The sequence below is a fragment of the Seriola dumerili genome, unplaced genomic scaffold (assembly GCF_002260705.1).
Source record: "Seriola dumerili isolate Sdu_G_001 unplaced genomic scaffold, Sdu_1.0 BDQW01000050.1, whole genome shotgun sequence".
NCBI classification, from domain to species: domain Eukaryota; kingdom Metazoa; phylum Chordata; class Actinopteri; order Carangiformes; family Carangidae; genus Seriola; species Seriola dumerili.
In genome coordinates, this window is record NW_019174305.1 from 3,250,922 (window position 1) to 3,269,053 (window position 18,132).

Consider the following 18,132-nt stretch of genomic DNA (forward strand, 5'->3'; position numbering starts at 1 on the left):
AGTCAACCTACTGCTTTCATCAAAAGGTCAAAGTGTTTTGCTGCCAGGCTGGAGGCAGAAAACTAAAACATCTACAGAGGACTTTAATGATTTTATGAAACCAACTAAGTCAGAAAGGATTATGTGTGTGTGTGTGTGTGTGTATATATGTATATATATATATATATATATATATATATATATTTATATACATATACCAGAGTAAACTTTCAAGTCTGCTTAGTTCCACTGCCTGAGTCTATTTTGGAGAGCTCTGTGGGCTTAAGAACTAGGTCTGAATCTGCATCACAAGAACAGCTTTACAGGTTTTTCTCTGATTGATTCAAAATGTCACAGGCCCTCTTCTGCCCCTGGGCATCCACAATCCCACAGCTGTGCTGGGGAGGCCCTGCGTGAGTGTCTGTGTTAAGCCTGCACAGTAGCTTACAGGAGGCATGTGACCTCCATCCTACCTCCAGATGTACTCAATCACAGGTGTCCCGTGCTAAACAAAGTCCTGCCCATGCTTTGTGTGGAATCTGCTCACTGTCCCATCCACAGAGCTTTCTGGTCATTGTCTGGTGAGTGAAAGGAAGATGAGGCACCACACCTGGAGATGGGATCACAACAGTGTCCGTTGGCATATTATACAGGATACAGGTCAAGCATAAATAGAATAAGCTCTCAAGTGTGCAGTGTAAACAGAAAGAAACAGGGTCACAATGAACACAATCAATTAACAAATCCAAAACAAGTACTATTCAGGTTGAATGGACAGAGATGTAGGCTAAATCCTACTGGCTTTGGATTGTTATCTTTAGGCAACACACTATTACAACTATTGACCTGGGCGGCTCTCAAACAATGTGAACAAGAATGCAAAGTATTTCAGTTCTAACAACAAGGGACCAGTGAATACAGCAACCTTGATTTTTCTCAAAAGCCTAGTAGCCTGTGAAGTGTCCCTAATGCAACTTACAGTATGGTGACATAATAAATAATTCCAACTTTTATGATATTATAGTCTGAGATTATTACCTTGCAGAAAAGGTGTAGAGCATCAGCACTAACATGGCACATTTTTGACTTGAAGTAATGTTTTGCAGTCAGGGTAACAATGTCTGTCAGCGTTTTCCTTCTACATAATTCAGGAATTACAGGCTACATTGTGTTTTGAGCTATGGAAGTAAATTGTGAAATCCTTGTTAGGAGCACTGCGTTGTTATGATACCTTCTCCTTTTCTCTGAATGGCTGTCCTTGAGGAGAAAGGTGTTAATACTGTCATATCAATGAGTGAGGGCTGCAGCAGTGACAGCTGAGGGCGATGAACATCAGCATTGAGGCAGGGCACAGCTGAAATGAGGAGAGGGTGGGGGTGCAATTCTGGAAGATTCTGCAGGAATCTTACGAGTGGACCCCATTTCATTCGTTTATTGTGGGGACCGTTTCTCTGAGCTAGGTGGTTAGCCTTCCCCGTCAAAGCCCCAACGTCCACACTGTGGTGGGGACTAAAGGTTTTAGGGTGAGTTTTCTGGCCATCACTTCAGTATACATGCTTGGTTGTCACCATCAAAATCAATGGAAATTTGTAAATCTTTAGATGTGTTGGTTTGACCTGACGTTGCATGCTAATAATATCTCAGATGTCATTTTCTTTTCATTGAAGTAGCTCAGCTACGTAACCAGTTAGCTAGCCGTCAACCTGCTGGTTATTTAGACCAACTAAAGTCAATTAAACTGGTGAGCAACAACTAACCACATCTAACATGTGTCTACTGTCGTAACTTCATAATTAAGCTACAATTAAAGTCATTTCATGCACGTTAACTACATCTATCGATGGCTTCTGTCGCAAACTAGCTAACCGAACGCTAGCTCAGAAACGACAAGTGACTAGCTACATTGATGGCTACTAGCTAGCATGAATACATGCTAACGTTAGCTTGTAAGCTACGTTACGGCTCGTTTGAGGATCCCGTAGAGATGTAGCCTTAGATGAAAGGTAAAAACCAGTCAGTCCTCACGTCAACTACCGGTGCTCTTTCACCAATTACCATATCCAAATAGTCACCATTCCTTTGGAATTTAATGCGACCAACACAAATCAACGTTGTTATAATTACTTTAACTAGCATGAAATGGCTTGTAAGTTATATCCACCAGTTTTACAGGCGGCCACTGTAAAAAATAAATCACGTTATGCTACCTTAAAGCTAACGTCGATGCTAGGCAGTGTTAGCAACTGTCTGACAGTCATTATCGGCATCTCTTTGTTTTTTGATATAAATTGTTATTATACCCTAAAATGTGTTTATTGCAGAGCCAATGACTGGAATAGACTGATACCCACTCATCTCTTCAAAGATGTCAAGTAAGGAGTTGGGAGTGCTTTGGCTAGATGTGATTTTAATCTCTTTAGTAGGTGATGGTATTAAAATGTGTTCAAATACATCAGATCTTTCTATAAATACATGTGAAGCGATATAACCACAACACTGCAATATCATGAGTGTATTAAAATCATTAACAGAGAGTTCCAGTGACACAGGTTTGACCTTATTAGTGCTGCTTTATTTAATGTAGAAAGCATTTCTAGTTGTTTGGCATTTCATTGGTAAATAGGGTTGACTAAATCGAATGAAGTTGGACAACTGGAAATAGTTGGTAGCTGCTAGTTGCAGCTGTTTCACTGCTTATGTTTCATTTGGACCTTTTCTTTCACAACAGAGAGACCATCCTATGCCCCTCCCCCTCCCCCTGCTCCTACAACTGTAAGTATTCCTTAATAAGTGTAGCACCAAATATTATCTGGGTATTTCAAATTAAGCTGATTTTGCTGTCTGGAGACTTCATTTTAGAACAGTTTATGGTTTATCAAAATATTTTTTACAAGCGGCCAGCTTTTTCCACAAACCCTGTTAGTGACACAAACTGATGTGCTGATACACCACTGCTTCTGAAAATGATTATTTCCTTATAGCCTTAGCATGAATGCAAGTTTCTTGTTTTGCATTTTCCCAGCTTGTTTCATTGGTTTCTTTAATTTTTTGCTTCGGGCTTTTCCCCTCTCCTTCTTTTATGTCATTTCTCATTCGTGTTTCTGTCTCATTTGTTTCCATCAGCAAATGCCCAACACTACCGGGTTTGTGGGGTACAACCCATACAGCCATCTGGCCTACAACAACTACAGACTGGGCGGGAGCCAAAGCAGCAACAGTCGGGTAACGGTATGAATATTAACATAGAGAAAAACAAGGTGACTGAAAATGTCAGGCAAACCCAAAAGGAGAAAATAAAATCTGTAACAAATAGTTTCCATTTAAGTTTCACACAGCACTGAACAGTCTGCTTGCTTAGTCTAGGAAGTACATTGCAGTAGCCTCTGCAAGCATCAATAGCATTTGAGCTTTCACAAGACTGACCTTTGCTTTATTTAGAGCAAATGAGACTAGATGTATTTTATCATTTCCACTGTTCCAATGAGCAGATGTTGCAGAATAGTCAGTATGAGAGGTCTAACTCATTCCATTACTGAGACTGAATATGAAATGCGTGTCATTCTAAACTCCCTCTGCTGTCTCCATCACGGTGCAGATTGGCTCAGAGTCCATCTGTGTGTATCCAAATACCACCTGCCTTTCAAAGTCTGCATTTCTGACAGCCATGTTAAGTAACCCATGCCATCAGTGTTGCCATGGCATTACAGACTCGCTGCTCAGCATGGCTCTGGCTGCTGAGCAGTAATTTAGTCGCTGCATGCAAGCTGTGGTTGGCTGACTCTGATAATGGCATTATGTCTCGCAGTAGGCAAATCTCAGCTTAAGTGAGATTTTTGTATTTTTTTGTTTTTATTTATTTATTTATTTTTATTTATTTATTTATTTATTTTTTATGGCCAACGCTATTCCATTGTAGACTGTGGGGTTCCTGACTTGTGTATGGCCTCAAACTGTCATTAATTGGATCAAGTTAATTGAAGTGATAGGAAATTACTTGAATGCATCATGTATATGATTCCAAGTGTCATCCTTCTGATAGTTATGTGTCAAATTACACAACCATGCACCAGCTTGTAGTTTCACACTCATAATCTGTACTCAGCATTTTAATGGTTGCCTGATCACTCAACAGCAACCATGCTATAAGGTGACTCTTTTTCTGTCTTACCAGAATTCTTCTGGAATAAATATCCCAAAGCCGCCCAAGCCACCTGATAAGCCATTGATGCCATATATGAGATATAGTCGTAAGGTAAGTACACATTGTGTAACTGCTGCATTTTGAATCAACATGTGCTCTGTTGGAAGACAGGGATGCTTTGCTTTTAAGATATTCTATCAGCTCAGAGTAAGTAAGACATACATTTTTGTTTCAAACACTAATAGTTGTTTATCGAGGTAGGTGTTGAGCCAAATTAAGCCATGACTTAGATAGGTCATTCCACATCACATAGTGGGATTTATCCACTTGGAGATGGAGCTTAAAGCACACGGCCTCCTCTGGTTTGTGACCTCTCTGCAAAGAGATAACCACTTATAGCCCCTCCAACCCAACCCAACCCCACACCCATGTCTGGTTCTCATCACCAGGTTTGGGATCAAGTAAAAGCCTCCAATCCTGATCTGAAGCTATGGGAAATTGGGAAGATAATCGGTGGCATGTGGAGGGACCTCACTGATGAGGAGAAACAGGATTATTTGAATGACTACGAAGCAGAGAAGGTTGGTTGTTTTACAAGGGGTGTTCATGGGGTTTTTCTGATGGGTGACCAGTAGATGTGTCTCCAACAGTTGTGGGTCCCTCCAGTCATCATTCCTTCCTTTCTAACAGTCTTGAGTAAACCTCTTTCCTTATTTTGTAATAGTTGATAGAAATGAGGGGTCCACATGTTTTGTGTGCTTGCTTTCTCTGTTTCCTTGTCATTCCTGTCATCTTTTCCACCGTAGATTGAGTATAATGAGAGCATGAAGGCCTATCACAACTCGCCAGCCTACCTGGCCTACGTCAATGCAAAAAGCCGTGCTGAGGCAGCTCTGGAAGAGGAGAGCCGCCAGAGGCAGTCCAGACTGGACAAGGGCGAGCCTTACATGAGTATTCAGCCAGCAGAGGATCCAGATGGTAAGGCCACTCAGCTAAATGCTTTGTCTCCCAAGGTTTAGAGCACTGTGACAGAGCTGTAATTACTGTAAAACGACCACACAGAGTTGCCAGTCCGCACACCAAGAGACTGTTATCTTTTCCCCTCCTCCTACACGGCTACAACCATCCACATTTTTGGTAATGCTACCTTTGAAATGCCATTTCTGCTTTTAAGCTGCAAAATGGAGCAAAATTTGTCTTTGTTTTGCACAACTGTTTACATTTTGTTGGTATTCTTGGCATTGGTTTAGACATAATTGCAAAATTTACATTCTTTTCTCTGTTGTTTTAAAGACTGACGCACACACGTTATACACACAGGCCAGAAGAAGACGTTTGAGTTACACCCACCTCAAGGAAATGATGCTTGTCTGGGGTCTGGCTGGGTTACAGTAGAAGATAATGATGTACAGGAAAACTACAGATAAAACCATTTGCTATTTAGAAACACCCCAGACCATAAAAATGTCAGAGCTGGTATCCCAGCGGGTTATGTTCTCAACAGACTGCACGTACGTCAATGATTAAATAAGATTTACCTCCCCAGGTGGCTACATATTCTGAGATTGTGATTTATTAAATACAGTCTTAAAGAAATTCTTCTCTAAGCTGCTGCCATACGCCTGTTTGAAAACAGCTCATAGAGATACTCACAGGTGCCTGCTAGAGACATGAAGTCAAAAATAAATGATGGATCTATCATACACTGTGTTAACTTCAGCTGTAAAACTAACCAACAAAACTACATTAACTATAGTTGTTGAAATTATGTTGTAATCAGGACATTAGGCATTCAGCACGTTCTATAGTTTTACTTTACGTCTGTGATGCAAAATAACCTGAAACAACATTATGCATAGGGAAAGTGTTTAAAGTAAAAATGGAAAAATGGTGAGATTGAATTCCACTGAATTTGTGAGCATAAGAGAAGCTTAATTCTCACACCCTACAGTCAGAATGTTTTTCCTCCCTTGACTGTTTCCTGTTGTGGTGTCAGAGCACCGACGTGAGCACCTTTGAAACTTTCAACATGGCAGATGAGATTCATTTCCGCTCTCTGGAAAGTTTCAAGGGTGCAGACATGGGTGCACAACAGAAGCTCAGGTGATAGCCACTGAGAGCTCTTGTTGCATCATGAAGAGGTTCAGTAAAGTTCAGCAAAGCCAAAAAGGAGCGGCACATGTATGATAGTCTCGAGCAGTGTTGGCAAATGGAAAAATAAAAAGGGAACCAACTGATAAATAAAAATGCAGATTGAGAAAGAAAAAATCTATCATAAAAAATTGTATTGTTAAATATATTTGTGAATCCATCTCTATATTAGTCAGCAATACAGTGCATCCGGAAAGTATTCACACCTCTTCACTTTCCCCCACATTTTGTTATGTTACAGCCTTATTCCAAAATGGATTAAATTCCTTTTTTTTCCTCATTAATCTACACACAATACCCCATAATGACAAAGCGAAAAAGGTTTTTAGAAATTTTTGCAAATTTATTAAAAATAAAAAACTGAAATATCGCACGTACATAAGTATTCACACCCTTTACTCAGTACTTTGTTGAGGCACCCTTGGCAGAGATTACAGCCTCAAGTCTTCTTGGGTATGAAGCTACAAGCTTGGCACACCTGTATTTGGGGTATTTCTCCCATTCTTCTCTGCAGATCCTCTCAAGCTCTGTCAGGTTAGATGGGGAGCGTCACTGTACAGCTTTTTTCAGGTCTTTCCAGAGATGTTCAATCAGGTTCAAGTCTGGGTTCTGGCTGGGCCACTCAAGGACATTCACAGACTCGTCCTGAAGCCACTCCTTCGTTGTCTTGGCTGTGTGCTTAGGGTCGTTGTCCTGTTGGAAGGTAAACCTTCGCCCCAGTCTGAGGTCCTGAGCGCTCTGGAACAGGGATCTCTCTGTACTTTGCTCCGTTCATCTTTCCCTCAATCCTTACTAGTCTCCCAGTTCCTGCTGCTGAAAAACATCCCCACAGCATGATGCTGCCACCACCATGCTTCACTGTAGGGATGGTATTAGCCAGGTGATAAGAAGTGCCTGGTTTCTTCCAGACGTGACGCTTGGCATTCAGGCCAAAGAGTTCAATCTTGGTTTCATCAGACCAGAGAATCTTGTTTCTCATGGTCTGAGAGTCCTTTAGGTGCCTTCTGGCAAACTCCAAGCGGGCTGTCATGAGCCTTTTACTGAGTAGAGGCTTCCGTCTGGCCACTCCCTACCATAAAGGCTTGATTGGTGGAGTGCTGCAGAGACGGTTGTCCTTCTGGAAGTTTCTCTCATCTCCACAGAGGAACGCTGGAGCTCTGTAAGAGTGACCATTGGGTTCTTGGTCACCTCCCTGACAAAGGCCCTTCTCCCCCGATTGCTCAGTTTGGCTGAGCGGCCAGCTCTAGGAAGAGTCCTGGTGGTTCCAAGCTTCTTCCATTTATGAATGATGGAGACCACTGCAGAAATTTTTTTGTACCCTTCCCCAGATCTGTGCCTCGATACAATCCTGTCTCGGAGGTCTACAGACAATTCCTTTGACATCATGGTTTGGTTTCTGCTCTGACTTGCACTGTCAATAGTGGGACCTTATATAGACAGGTGTGTGCCTTTCCAAATCATGTCCAGTCAATTGAATTTACTACAGGAAGCCTCTAATCAAGTTGTAGAAACATCTCAAGGATGATCAGTGGAAACAGGATGCACCTGAGCTCACTTTTGAGTGTCATAGCAAAGGGTGTTTGCTATGACAAATTTGCAAGAATTTCTAAAAAACCTTTTTCGCTTTGTCACTATGGGTTATTGTGTGTAGATTGATGAGAAAAAAAAAGGAATTTGATCCATTTTGGAATAAGGCTGTAACATAACAAAATGTGGGGGAAGTGAAGGGTTGTGAATACTTTCCGGATGCACTGTATTTAAGTCAATTTGATATTGTTTTTATTTAATTGTCCAGCTTGTAAATTCTTTTTAAATCCAATCTATAGAAGGATTAGATGTAGTTTTTGGTCTATTATAATTCCTTCTTTAAATGTCCAATTAATAGTGATTGGCTAATTGCTATGAAATAAAATATCAATTAATAATTGATACTTTAGATTCTCCATTTTACATTAATTACATTTGAATCAACCAAACACTCACCATGGTGTTTTCCACACCAAGATGCTGTATTTCTTTTTTGATGATGATCAATTACAGAACTTGTTTACTGCAGAAAAACAACACCGGGTTTTTGTTGTCTTTGTTAAAAAAAGACATGCTTTGCTTACAGTGCTGTCCTGGAATGGGTCTTGAATTATGCTAAAAATTTCTTAACTGACTTGAGGATAGCTGTATACCCTCCCTATACACCTTCACAAAGCCTGAGCAAAGGAGAATGGGAGAGAACTGATAAATAAAAATGCACCAAAATGATAGCTCACGAATTCAATATCAGATTTAAAGCTGTAATTACTGTCACAGATGATTCTAAAAGTTCTGCAGTTATGTATTTTATTCTGAATACAAAAATTAAAGTAAAGAATCCATCTGGACCTAAGTCTTCATCACAGCAGAGTGTGGAAAAAGTAATTAGGGATGATTGTTGTATTGAAGCACAGTAGATGAACAGTGTTTGGATTTTACCTTCCTGTACTATCAGCCTGTATTTAAATGGCAAATGAGTATACATCTAAGACAAAGACGAACATTTGTTGATAAATGAAAATTGCAGACTATATCTCAAAACTTCTGTCCACATACAGTGGGTTATAATTAACCACTTGTCCCATTCACCTAACAATAACGGTTCTGCATTGCCTAAGGATGCATTTTGACATAATGGCCTATACTTAACTCTAACTCTAAATATTGAGCAATATCCTCCTTATGTTTACAGTGTCTTGATACAGCAGTATTTGCATCATTTTGTTTTGTATCATCTGTGCAGTAGTTTGCCGAAGCCTCTAATACTCGTTGTTTGTGACTGTGTAACACTAGCTCTTCTCTGTGCCTTTTGACAGGTGTATAAAAATATATTTCCTCAAACAATTATGACAACTCAGATGTTTTTCATATCCTCAGATTACGATGATGGGTTTTCCATAAAGCACTCAGCTGCAGCTCGTTTCCAACGCAACCACCGTCTGATCAGTGAGATTCTCAGTGAGAGTGTAGTCCCAGATGTGCGGTCAGTTGTTACCACTGCTCGCATGCAAGTCCTCAAACGCCAGGTCCAGTCTTTGATGGTACACCAGGTATGATCAAGTTGTGGTCTTCTGATCTTCACGTAATGGTGGCATATAACAGTGACAGCTTTGTTTTTGTGGCGTAATATTGTCATAACCCTGGTGCCTGTGTGTCTTGTATAACAGAGAAAGCTGGAGGCAGAGTTGCTTCAGATTGAAGACCGCCACCAGGACAAGAAAAGAAAATTCATCGAAGCCACAGAGTCGTTCACAAATGAGCTCAAAAGGGTACGGCATCTTTTACATCGAACTTGGTCATCACTTACTCGCACGCAAGCTTCATTTTGCATGTTTAACTGTACAGTGTGCAGCTCTGGTTATGTGCCAGTCTACATCTGCCTTACAGCCACCAGCTGCTGCTAACGCAAGCCACATGTTCTGGCAATCATATTGCTGTCATCATTTACAATTTGTAGCCCCTATAATAACTGTTGTTTTGAAATGAGACGCAGCACTGTGCAGTGCAATGCACTGTCCACTGTTCACAACAGGCGGCGCCATTTATCCTTCACAGAGCCTTTACAGAATCCATTCACTTGAGTGAAAAGTCGCATCAAGACTGAACATGTACCGAAACACTGCGAAAGTTAAGAGGAGAACTAATTCTAATGCTAATTCATTTACATTATTTAACCAGATGAAGTTCTTACTTTGTGTCCAACCTGCTCATGCATGTTCAGCCAAAACTACACACAAAAAATTCAAATGTGCACATACAGCAAGCTACTGTTTTCACCTGTTTACATTAAATCCCCTATTACTGTACTGTTTAGCTGTGCTGTATGAAGGTGGAAGTGGACATGGAGAAGATCTCTGCAGAGATTGCTGCAGCAGAGGAGGCAGCCCGCAAACGGATTGCAGAACGTGAGAAGGATGCAGGAGAGCGAGGTGCAAGAGAGGCCCCCACCTGTGTCTTAGCAGAGGAAGAAAAACACATTTGTGCAACACATGGCAACAAGTCCCTGCAAAATTCTCTCAGTGAAAGTAGCAACAAGGAGGGTGAGGACGCAGAATCAAACACCACAGATGCACCAGGTGAGCCACACTGACCTCTATATGTAGCTTTGGTGCCAGCTGGCTCTCTTGTGAGACGTCATGATTTTTACGTCATGAAATCTTTTCTTTCTGTTTCTAAGGGAAGCCAAAGGCCCCAGAGGAGGTTGAGGCTCATCCAGGCAGTGAGGAAGGGGCGTCAGAGGACAAGGAGAGTGTCCCAGAGGGAGCCATGGAGGAGGGAACCAGTGACAGTAACACTGGCTCAGAGACCACCTCTGCTCAAACAGAAGATGCCCCAACTAGTGAGCCATCAGAGGGGCCCAGCAGGGCAAGAGCAGCCCACTGAGTCCAACACCTGACTGTCTGTGAACTGTAAGGCTGTTAATACGTCTGTTGACCTACAATCCTCCGATAATATATATTGCACAGTATCATCTCAGTTTATCAAAGTATATGAAGACATTCAGACAGGTTCAATGTTTAACAAGCCTGAAGCAAAGATGATGATTTAGTTTGAAAACACCAAGGCTCACAGACATGCGCTGAATAGAAATAAATGAAAAATGTAAAGCACTTGAAGCCAACAAACCAATGGTCCTGTCTAAAATAAGTGGCTGATGTGTGCACCGCAGCGATCCATGTGAAAACACTATATTTCCTCCACAGGCCTCATTGCCATTTGGAAGACGAGCCCTCTTCAGCACATATTGATACATATCTCTAGCACTATGTCTGGCAGATCCCAGATCGTCGCGAATTAAGACTGGCTGTATGAAAAGAGCTGTCACATGAAACAAACATTGTTGAGTGTTATATTTAACTTTGTCTTTTGTATTGTAGTGTCATTGTTGCTTTTATTGTTATTTTTGCATGTTGCAATTTTTTTAAATATGTTGGCATACTTGTGAAGAGTGGAGCTGAGTGACCATCTCCTTGGAAGGAGAATATTTGTTTACTCTCTGTATCAGTATTACAGTGACAGTATTGTCTCAGGAGTTCGTAGTCATTAGTAGTAGTTATTTTTGTTATTTATTATCAGCATTTTTACTATACTTGTGTATTGGTTGTCCTGGGCCCAGTCCAGTCCATCCATAAGTATATCACATGATCATCAGTGCTGTACAATGCTCAACTACCAGTGTTCTCAAGTTTGCTAGCTGTCAATCAAATCAAAAGCAGTACGCTTAGAACATCTCTGTGTTATGGTCAATATTGAACTTTTCAGCAGAAAACTTTTAAATGTACCGTAATTGTGTACACAGTGTAACGAGGTTTGCTTAAACATGGACTATCATGTTGTCGTAAAACAGCTTGAAGAGCAGTCATAAACATGCAGTCTTAAAATGAATTTCCTTTTGCATATTTATACCAATAAACTTTTCTACCTGAACAAGTTCTCACTTCAGTTGTTTTTGAAAAACATTTGATGTTGACTATCTTGCTATGAATAAATATAAACGTGCATTTACAGCATAAACATGCCTTTAACTTGCTTTGATAAAAAGTAAATTAGAGTAAGCATGCTTGGTAAATGATTAAAAAACAAGTACGCCTACCTACTATAATGCACACTATACATTCATTGCATTGAGCACTTTTGTCCTTTGCACAGAACAGGTAAGGGAAGTGGGTAAGATGAGGGAATTATTTCGATTTCCTGTTTTGCAGAACTAGCAATCAGCCTGAGGGTTCAGTTTAAGTAAGGTTCAGCGTTACTGTCTAAATGAATGACCTGACAGGATTATACAGGATACTGATGAGATATATAGTTTAGCCTCTTGTGAGGTGTAATGAACAATTGTGATAGTAAACGCAAAGTATAAGATGTATTGCAACTTGACACATTTTGTACTCTGCGGTTTAGCACTGCCTCAAGTGAAAGCTAGAAAACCACAACCGCAAAGATACAGGTGTGCAGAAGCTTGTGCACAACTTGTGAGTTAGTGGGCAAAAGGGTACTTCTGTGAGGCCTCATCTGCTGTCCAAGACAACAAGGCTTGATCTACATCACCTGCATATGTACAGTTATGAACTAATACAAAAACAAGTGCTGTCGGAAATACATCTAAATAACATATATATATAAACTAAATTGTTTTATAGGACATGTAAGCTGTCATCAATGTCAATATTTTACTACATACTATGGTCACACAAAACAAGTCCAATGAATCTGAGTAAAGAACAGCTTGAATATTGAGGGCTGAACAGTGTCTCATAAACTGTGTTTATGTTCATAAAAAAGATTTTAAAAAGTAAAGTAAGTAAAAAAGTAAAAATGTATGCATAGTTGTTTTATCTTATCACCTACAAAACTTTCAACCACTGAATTCAGAGCTATCAAGTCAATTTACATGTATATGTGGTAGATCTTTATCTACTGACTAACGTGTGTAGTATTCGAATAATCACGGTGTCACTATCACTATCAAAGTGTCTGTTTTTTCCTGAAACAACTCATTGACATTGACATAAACTCATATGATGCTTCTCTGGTAGTCCTTGAGGTTCTTTTCATGGAAACATGAGTTGTGGCTACTCCGGTTATTTAACTAAAAACTCACCAAACCTTGCAAATAACAAAAATGCTCTATTACACATGAGATGTGCATATGTTTCCTTGTCTTTGAGGACAGGGGACATTTCTGTATTGTTTGTATTCCTTCAAAACACAGATAACACATGAACTTGAAGCTGTGAGCTCCAGGGAGTGGTTATAGTTGTATCCTTTAACTCTTGAAAAAAATGTTTTTTTTTGCTCATATTTCAGTCTGATGGTGGTTTTCTGAGTTTTCTCACATGATACCTGAAGGCTGGGGAAAAAAAATTTCAGCACGAAAGGTTTTTTTTTTTTTTTTCATCAAAAGGGAAACCACCATCAAACAGACATTCAGCTCATCGGTGTTTAGTGGCTTTACCTACAGCGTACTGCTCTCAGTCAACATGACTTCTGTCAGTGGTGAGTACCTCATCAGAGTTTAACTAAGAGTTTGTGGTGAATTAATGTTTCTACAAAAGCAACTTAAAATAATGGTTAAAGGGATAAGCTCAATTAATTAAAAGTTAATTTGAAAAAAAATTATTAAAAATTTATCAGGGAAAGTTATTGTTTGCTATAATACTGTTTAATCAGTTATGTGTAACATGAACACCCATGTGTAACATGCTACTATCTTTCTATCCTTTGTAATAGCTGTTTTTTTAAGGAGTGCAATGTGACAACAGGCACGTTTGGTGAGGTTAACCTCATGTATGCGTATAACAGTTAGAACTTAATGTCTGCAGTTGTTTATCAGTCAACATCGCTGCTGGGGTAGCACAGATCTGCCAAATCACTGTGCTAAACAGTAGTACTTGCTTAACATTATTATTGAAAAGAACAATTACTTGCAAAGAATTTAAACAGATTTGTTTTATCTAAATTTGCCAAATAGCAATTAGTGAGAACTCTGTAAAAAAAAAAAAAATCACATTGAATATATCATTGTCAATCACTGGATACTCTATGACTAATGGCTACACCTCAGAACTGAAAATACAGAACTGAGTATAAGAAACTACATGACAAGGCTTCATCACCAATGATCTGAAAACACATTCAAATCAGAAAATATAACCAGTACACTAGAATTTAAAGGGGAAATCCACATAAAGGTCACTTAGACAATGGGGAGTGCTGAGTCTGAGAAAACAATTGTACAATGTCTTCTGTAGCTCTGGAGGACCTTTGTGAAGTCCAGGAAATTTACTCTAATGATGTCATTAAGTTATCTTTTGGGCTTTGAGACTTTTACACATTTATAGCAGAAAGTCTGGGTTACAAACTGGGGTGATGAAAGATGTACGCATGTACGAGGCAGATAGGGTCTAATGAAAAGCAGATATTTGTTGCTTTATGGGAAGGGTTGGATGCAGTGTTATTGGGGTTTGACCCATATTGAGGACTGAGGGTAAGAATATGTGGACATTTTGCTGCTTCAGTTTTGATCATACTATTGCAGTGCTTCGTCTTCTAAAAATTGACTCAATTTTTCAGGTCTGCAAAACCTTCTGCCAGCTGTGCTGATATGGGTAATGAATTTTGAGGTAAGAAACACACACTTTTTTTTTTTTAAGTATATTTTTTGGGCTTTTTTATGCCTTTATTTGATAGCACAGTAGAGAGACAGGAGATGGGGGGGCAGAGAGAGGGGGAATGACATGCAGCAAAGGCCGTCCGATGCGGGACTCGAGCCGGGGCCGACTGCAGCGAGGACGGTAGCCTCTACACATGGGGTGCCTGCTTAGACCACTACGCCACTCGACGCCCCACATACACACCTTTTATTAGTTGTATGTAAATATGAAAGATAACATAATGTTTGCAGCAATCTGTATCCACACAGAGGTGAAAATCACTACCACAGCCCTAAACTCACAAAAGCACCACTTCCTCTAAGGAAGTAAAGGTGTACCAGAGTAAACTGTTTCACAGGCCATTGAAAAGCAGGTAGCTGAATTTTTCAGATTTACACGTGGCTTGCTTACTTTGCTTGTTACTTGCTTTTATTTGATCATTTAATCTGTCTTTGATTACAGTCTTCCTTGTCTCAGCATGAAGAGAATGTCACCACCATGAACTACTCGGAATATAACTACTCCGATTTCAATTATGATGACTTCCCTTCGCTGTGTGTGAAAGAATCCAACCGCCATTTTCGCCTCTGGTTTATGTCCACCTTCTTCACCATCATCTGCTTCCTGGGGCTGACAGGAAACCTACTGGTCATCCTCACCTCCTGCTACTTTAAGCGTCTCAAGACCATGACGGATGTGTACCTGTTCAACCTGGCATTTGCAGACCTGCTCTTCGCTCTGTCGCTCCCCTTTTGGGCAGCCAACTCCATGGCAGAATGGGTGCTGGGTGTGCTGGTGTGCAAGGCCATGCACACTATTTACAAGGTCAGCTTCTACAGCAGCATGTTCCTTCTTTGTTTCATCAGCGTGGACCGCTACTTCGCCATCTCCAAAGCAGTCTCCGCTCACCGCCACCGCTCCCAGGCAGTGTTTCTCAGCAAAGTGTCATCAGCTATCATTTGGGTTATGGCACTGATCTTCTCCATACCAGAAATGACGTACACCACAATCAATAACAACACCTGCACCCCTTACACAAGCAATAATGATCAGCTCCGCGTCAGCCTCCAGGCAAGCCAGATAGTTTTGGCTTTTGCCCTTCCACTCCTGATCATGAGCTTCTGTTACAGCAGCATTGTCAAGACCCTTTGCCAGGCTCGTAACTTTGAACGGAATAAGGCCATAAAGGTGATTCTCGCTGTGGTAGCCGTCTTCCTGGTATGCCAGGTCCCATATAACCTGGTCCTATTTTGGTCCACAGTTGTCACAGCAGAAGGGGGAACCGAGGATTGCAACTACGAGAACATTCTCCTCTATGCCGCCGACGTCACCCAGTGTGTGGCCTTCCTCAGGTGCTGCCTAAACCCTTTTGTCTATGCCTTTATTGGTGTGAAGTTTCGTTATGACCTCCTGAAGCTACTGAAGGACTTGGGATGCATGAGCCGGGAAAGGTTCTTCAAGTATACCTGCGGCAGGAGGAGGAGCTCAGCGGCCAATGACACTGAGACAACCACCACATTCTCTCCTTAAAGCTGTTTCAGTATGGATGATAGCCTGTTGGCACCTGCAGACCACACAGTGGGCTGCTGAACATTAGGACTAAAGTCTCAAGTCAACAATATATTTTACATGTACATAGCAAAAGTTATATAAAAGCCAAGTATGTTGGTCTTTGCTGGGTTTTTTTTTTTGGTTGTCTCTTTGTGTTTATTTTTTTGTATTGGCTACAGTGTACAGTATTTCAACACTGTTAATGGAAAAAATATATAGTGCTTTTACTCCACCAAATCATGTACATTAAACTTAATAAAAACATCAGAGCTGGTTTGTTGATTATCATAAAGTTATATTGAAATATATATTTTCTATATAATAAAATTTTTCCTGTATTGTAAGCTATTTGCAATATTGTAAGACACTTACTTTTCTATAAGATTAAATAAACTAAAACAAGATTTCAGATGGACTGACTACATCAGTATCTAAGTACTGCATTAACATAATTAATGGGAGGAAGTAGGAAGTACCCTGAGGAAACCCGCACAGGCATGAGGGGAACATGCAAACTCCACTCAAACACAAAGGAAAAACAGGTCTTAACAGTTTCTGACATTACTGTTATAAAACCTTTCAAGCCACGACAGCACAAACATGTTCAACTTGAGTCTGTGTCCAAACTGCATAACAACCACAAAAGATTTGTTTCACTTTCTTGATTTGTCACCTTCTGCAGCAGTGAGGTGTGTGTGTGTGTGTGTGTGTGTGTGTGTGTGTGTGTGTGTGTGTGTGTGTGTGTGTGTGTGTGTGTGTGAACAGAAAAACAACAACTACTGACCAAATATTTGTAAAAGTTCAACTGGGGATGAAAATATCCCTGTGTTCATAGTAGCAACCTTTAGTAGCCAGGAAAGCTAAGTGGTAGTAAATAATTTCTACAGTCTTTGAGATTTAACTGAAGAAAGGTTAATTCAGAGAAAGGTTCATTCCAACGATAGCATGAGAATAATAAAAGGACACAGCAGCAGATAATGTGCCCAACAAAAATCATGTAGAGGGAAAAAATATAATGGTGGAAGAATTGACCCTTAATAAACTCCATGAGTCATGCAAGCACAATGACGCACTTTGTCATCAACAGTTATCATGAACACCTGATTTGATAAATTGGAAAACAAGAACGCCCGCCTCATGTTGTACACCTCCGCCAACCAGCCAAGGCTGCAGGAAATATGGTCGCAATCTCCCCTCCCTGAGTTACAGCATTGAAAAATGTTGTGTTTTTGCAGAACATCACTTCATTTTATTCTATTAGACATTTGTGTTAAATTGCGTCATAATTATCGTGTTTTATGAGGTCACAATGACCTTGACCTTTGACCACCAAAATCTAATCAGTTTATCCCTGAGTCAAAAATTTGAATACATTTCCTTAAGGCGTTAGAGATATCGCATTCACGAGAATGGCACAGGCAGACAACCTGAAAACATAATGTGTCGCCCACACAGTCAAAAAAACAAAGAAAAAAAAAAAAAGAGGTATTTCAGAAAATCAGACAGACAACATATTCAAATTAAAAGCTGCACTTAAGGGGCGTCGAGTGGCGTAGTGGACTAAGCAGGCGCCCCATATGTAGAGGCTGCAGTCCTCGTTGCAGTCAGCCCCGGTTCGAGTCCCGCATCGGACGGCCTTTGCTGCATGTCATTCCCTCTCTCTCTGCCTCCCCATTTCCTGTCTCTCTATACTGTCCTGTCCAAAAAAAAAAAAAACGCACTTAAATTCTCTGCTGAATCAAAAAGTAAAATGTCAAGGACAGTAGGAGTAAAATGATTGTATTGGAAAAATATTGTACAAACTGCTCTGAACTAATTTGCACAGTAAAGGGATGATCCATGAGACTAGGAAGAACTTATTCAATTTTAAGGCAGATCTAGATCTTTCACTATGAATTAGATTTTTTCTTTTTTTCCTATGAAGTCTGGTGTATGCTGTTTGACACAGGCCTTGGCCTTGGCCTTGTCTGCACTCTCAGAGCTCTTCTAGTTTTACAAGCAGTGAGTAACAGGTTTATGGTTGGTTGAAAATCTGCGCACCTCGGGAAATCTTAATCATATGATTAAACAAAATCCTCAACTGAGAGTGGTAAACGACGAGAAGATATTCTCTAACCACACTCAATCTTT

The 18,132-nt window shown here is 40.3% G+C and overlaps 2 protein-coding genes across 4 annotated transcripts; both read left to right on the forward strand.

Annotated features, from left to right (window-relative positions):
- Positions 1-1,239: 1,239 nt before the first annotated feature.
- smarce1 (SWI/SNF related, matrix associated, actin dependent regulator of chromatin, subfamily e, member 1) lies at positions 1,240-11,688 on the forward strand. 3 transcript variants are annotated; one of them, XM_022739976.1, is made up of 12 exons: positions 1,240-1,502; positions 2,301-2,351; positions 2,708-2,751; positions 3,103-3,207; positions 4,151-4,231; positions 4,570-4,701; positions 4,927-5,098; positions 9,176-9,348; positions 9,466-9,567; positions 10,113-10,374; positions 10,476-10,707; positions 11,002-11,688. In XM_022739976.1, the coding sequence occupies exons 2-11, from the start codon at positions 2,345-2,347 to the stop codon at positions 10,679-10,681; spliced, it is 1,284 nt and encodes a 427-aa protein (XP_022595697.1). In that variant the 5' UTR covers positions 1,240-1,502; positions 2,301-2,344; the 3' UTR covers positions 10,682-10,707; positions 11,002-11,688. The 3 variants fall into 3 exon arrangements, with proteins under 3 accessions (XP_022595697.1, XP_022595696.1, XP_022595698.1); XM_022739975.1 differs by having other exon boundaries at positions 10,476-11,688; XM_022739977.1 differs by having other exon boundaries at positions 3,103-3,201; positions 10,476-11,688.
- Positions 11,689-13,248: 1,560 nt separating this feature from the next.
- Positions 13,249-16,359, forward strand: ccr7 (C-C motif chemokine receptor 7). Its single transcript, XM_022740017.1, has 3 exons — positions 13,249-13,294; positions 14,372-14,421; positions 14,914-16,359. The coding sequence occupies exons 1-3, from the start codon at positions 13,279-13,281 to the stop codon at positions 15,979-15,981; spliced, it is 1,134 nt and encodes a 377-aa protein (XP_022595738.1). The 5' UTR covers positions 13,249-13,278; the 3' UTR covers positions 15,982-16,359.
- The last annotated feature ends 1,773 nt before the right edge of the window (positions 16,360-18,132 follow it).

Excerpts from the sequence above, each read along its gene's own strand:
- ccr7 (XM_022740017.1), top strand. Across the intron at positions 14,422-14,913 it reads TATGGGTAATGAATTTTGAG|TCTTCCTTGTCTCAGCATGA; the intron begins GTAAGAAACACA and ends CTTTGATTACAG.
- smarce1 (XM_022739975.1), top strand. Across the intron at positions 3,208-4,150 it reads GCAGCAACAGTCGGGTAACG|AATTCTTCTGGAATAAATAT; the intron begins GTATGAATATTA and ends CTGTCTTACCAG. Across the intron at positions 4,702-4,926 it reads ATGACTACGAAGCAGAGAAG|ATTGAGTATAATGAGAGCAT; the intron begins GTTGGTTGTTTT and ends TTTCCACCGTAG.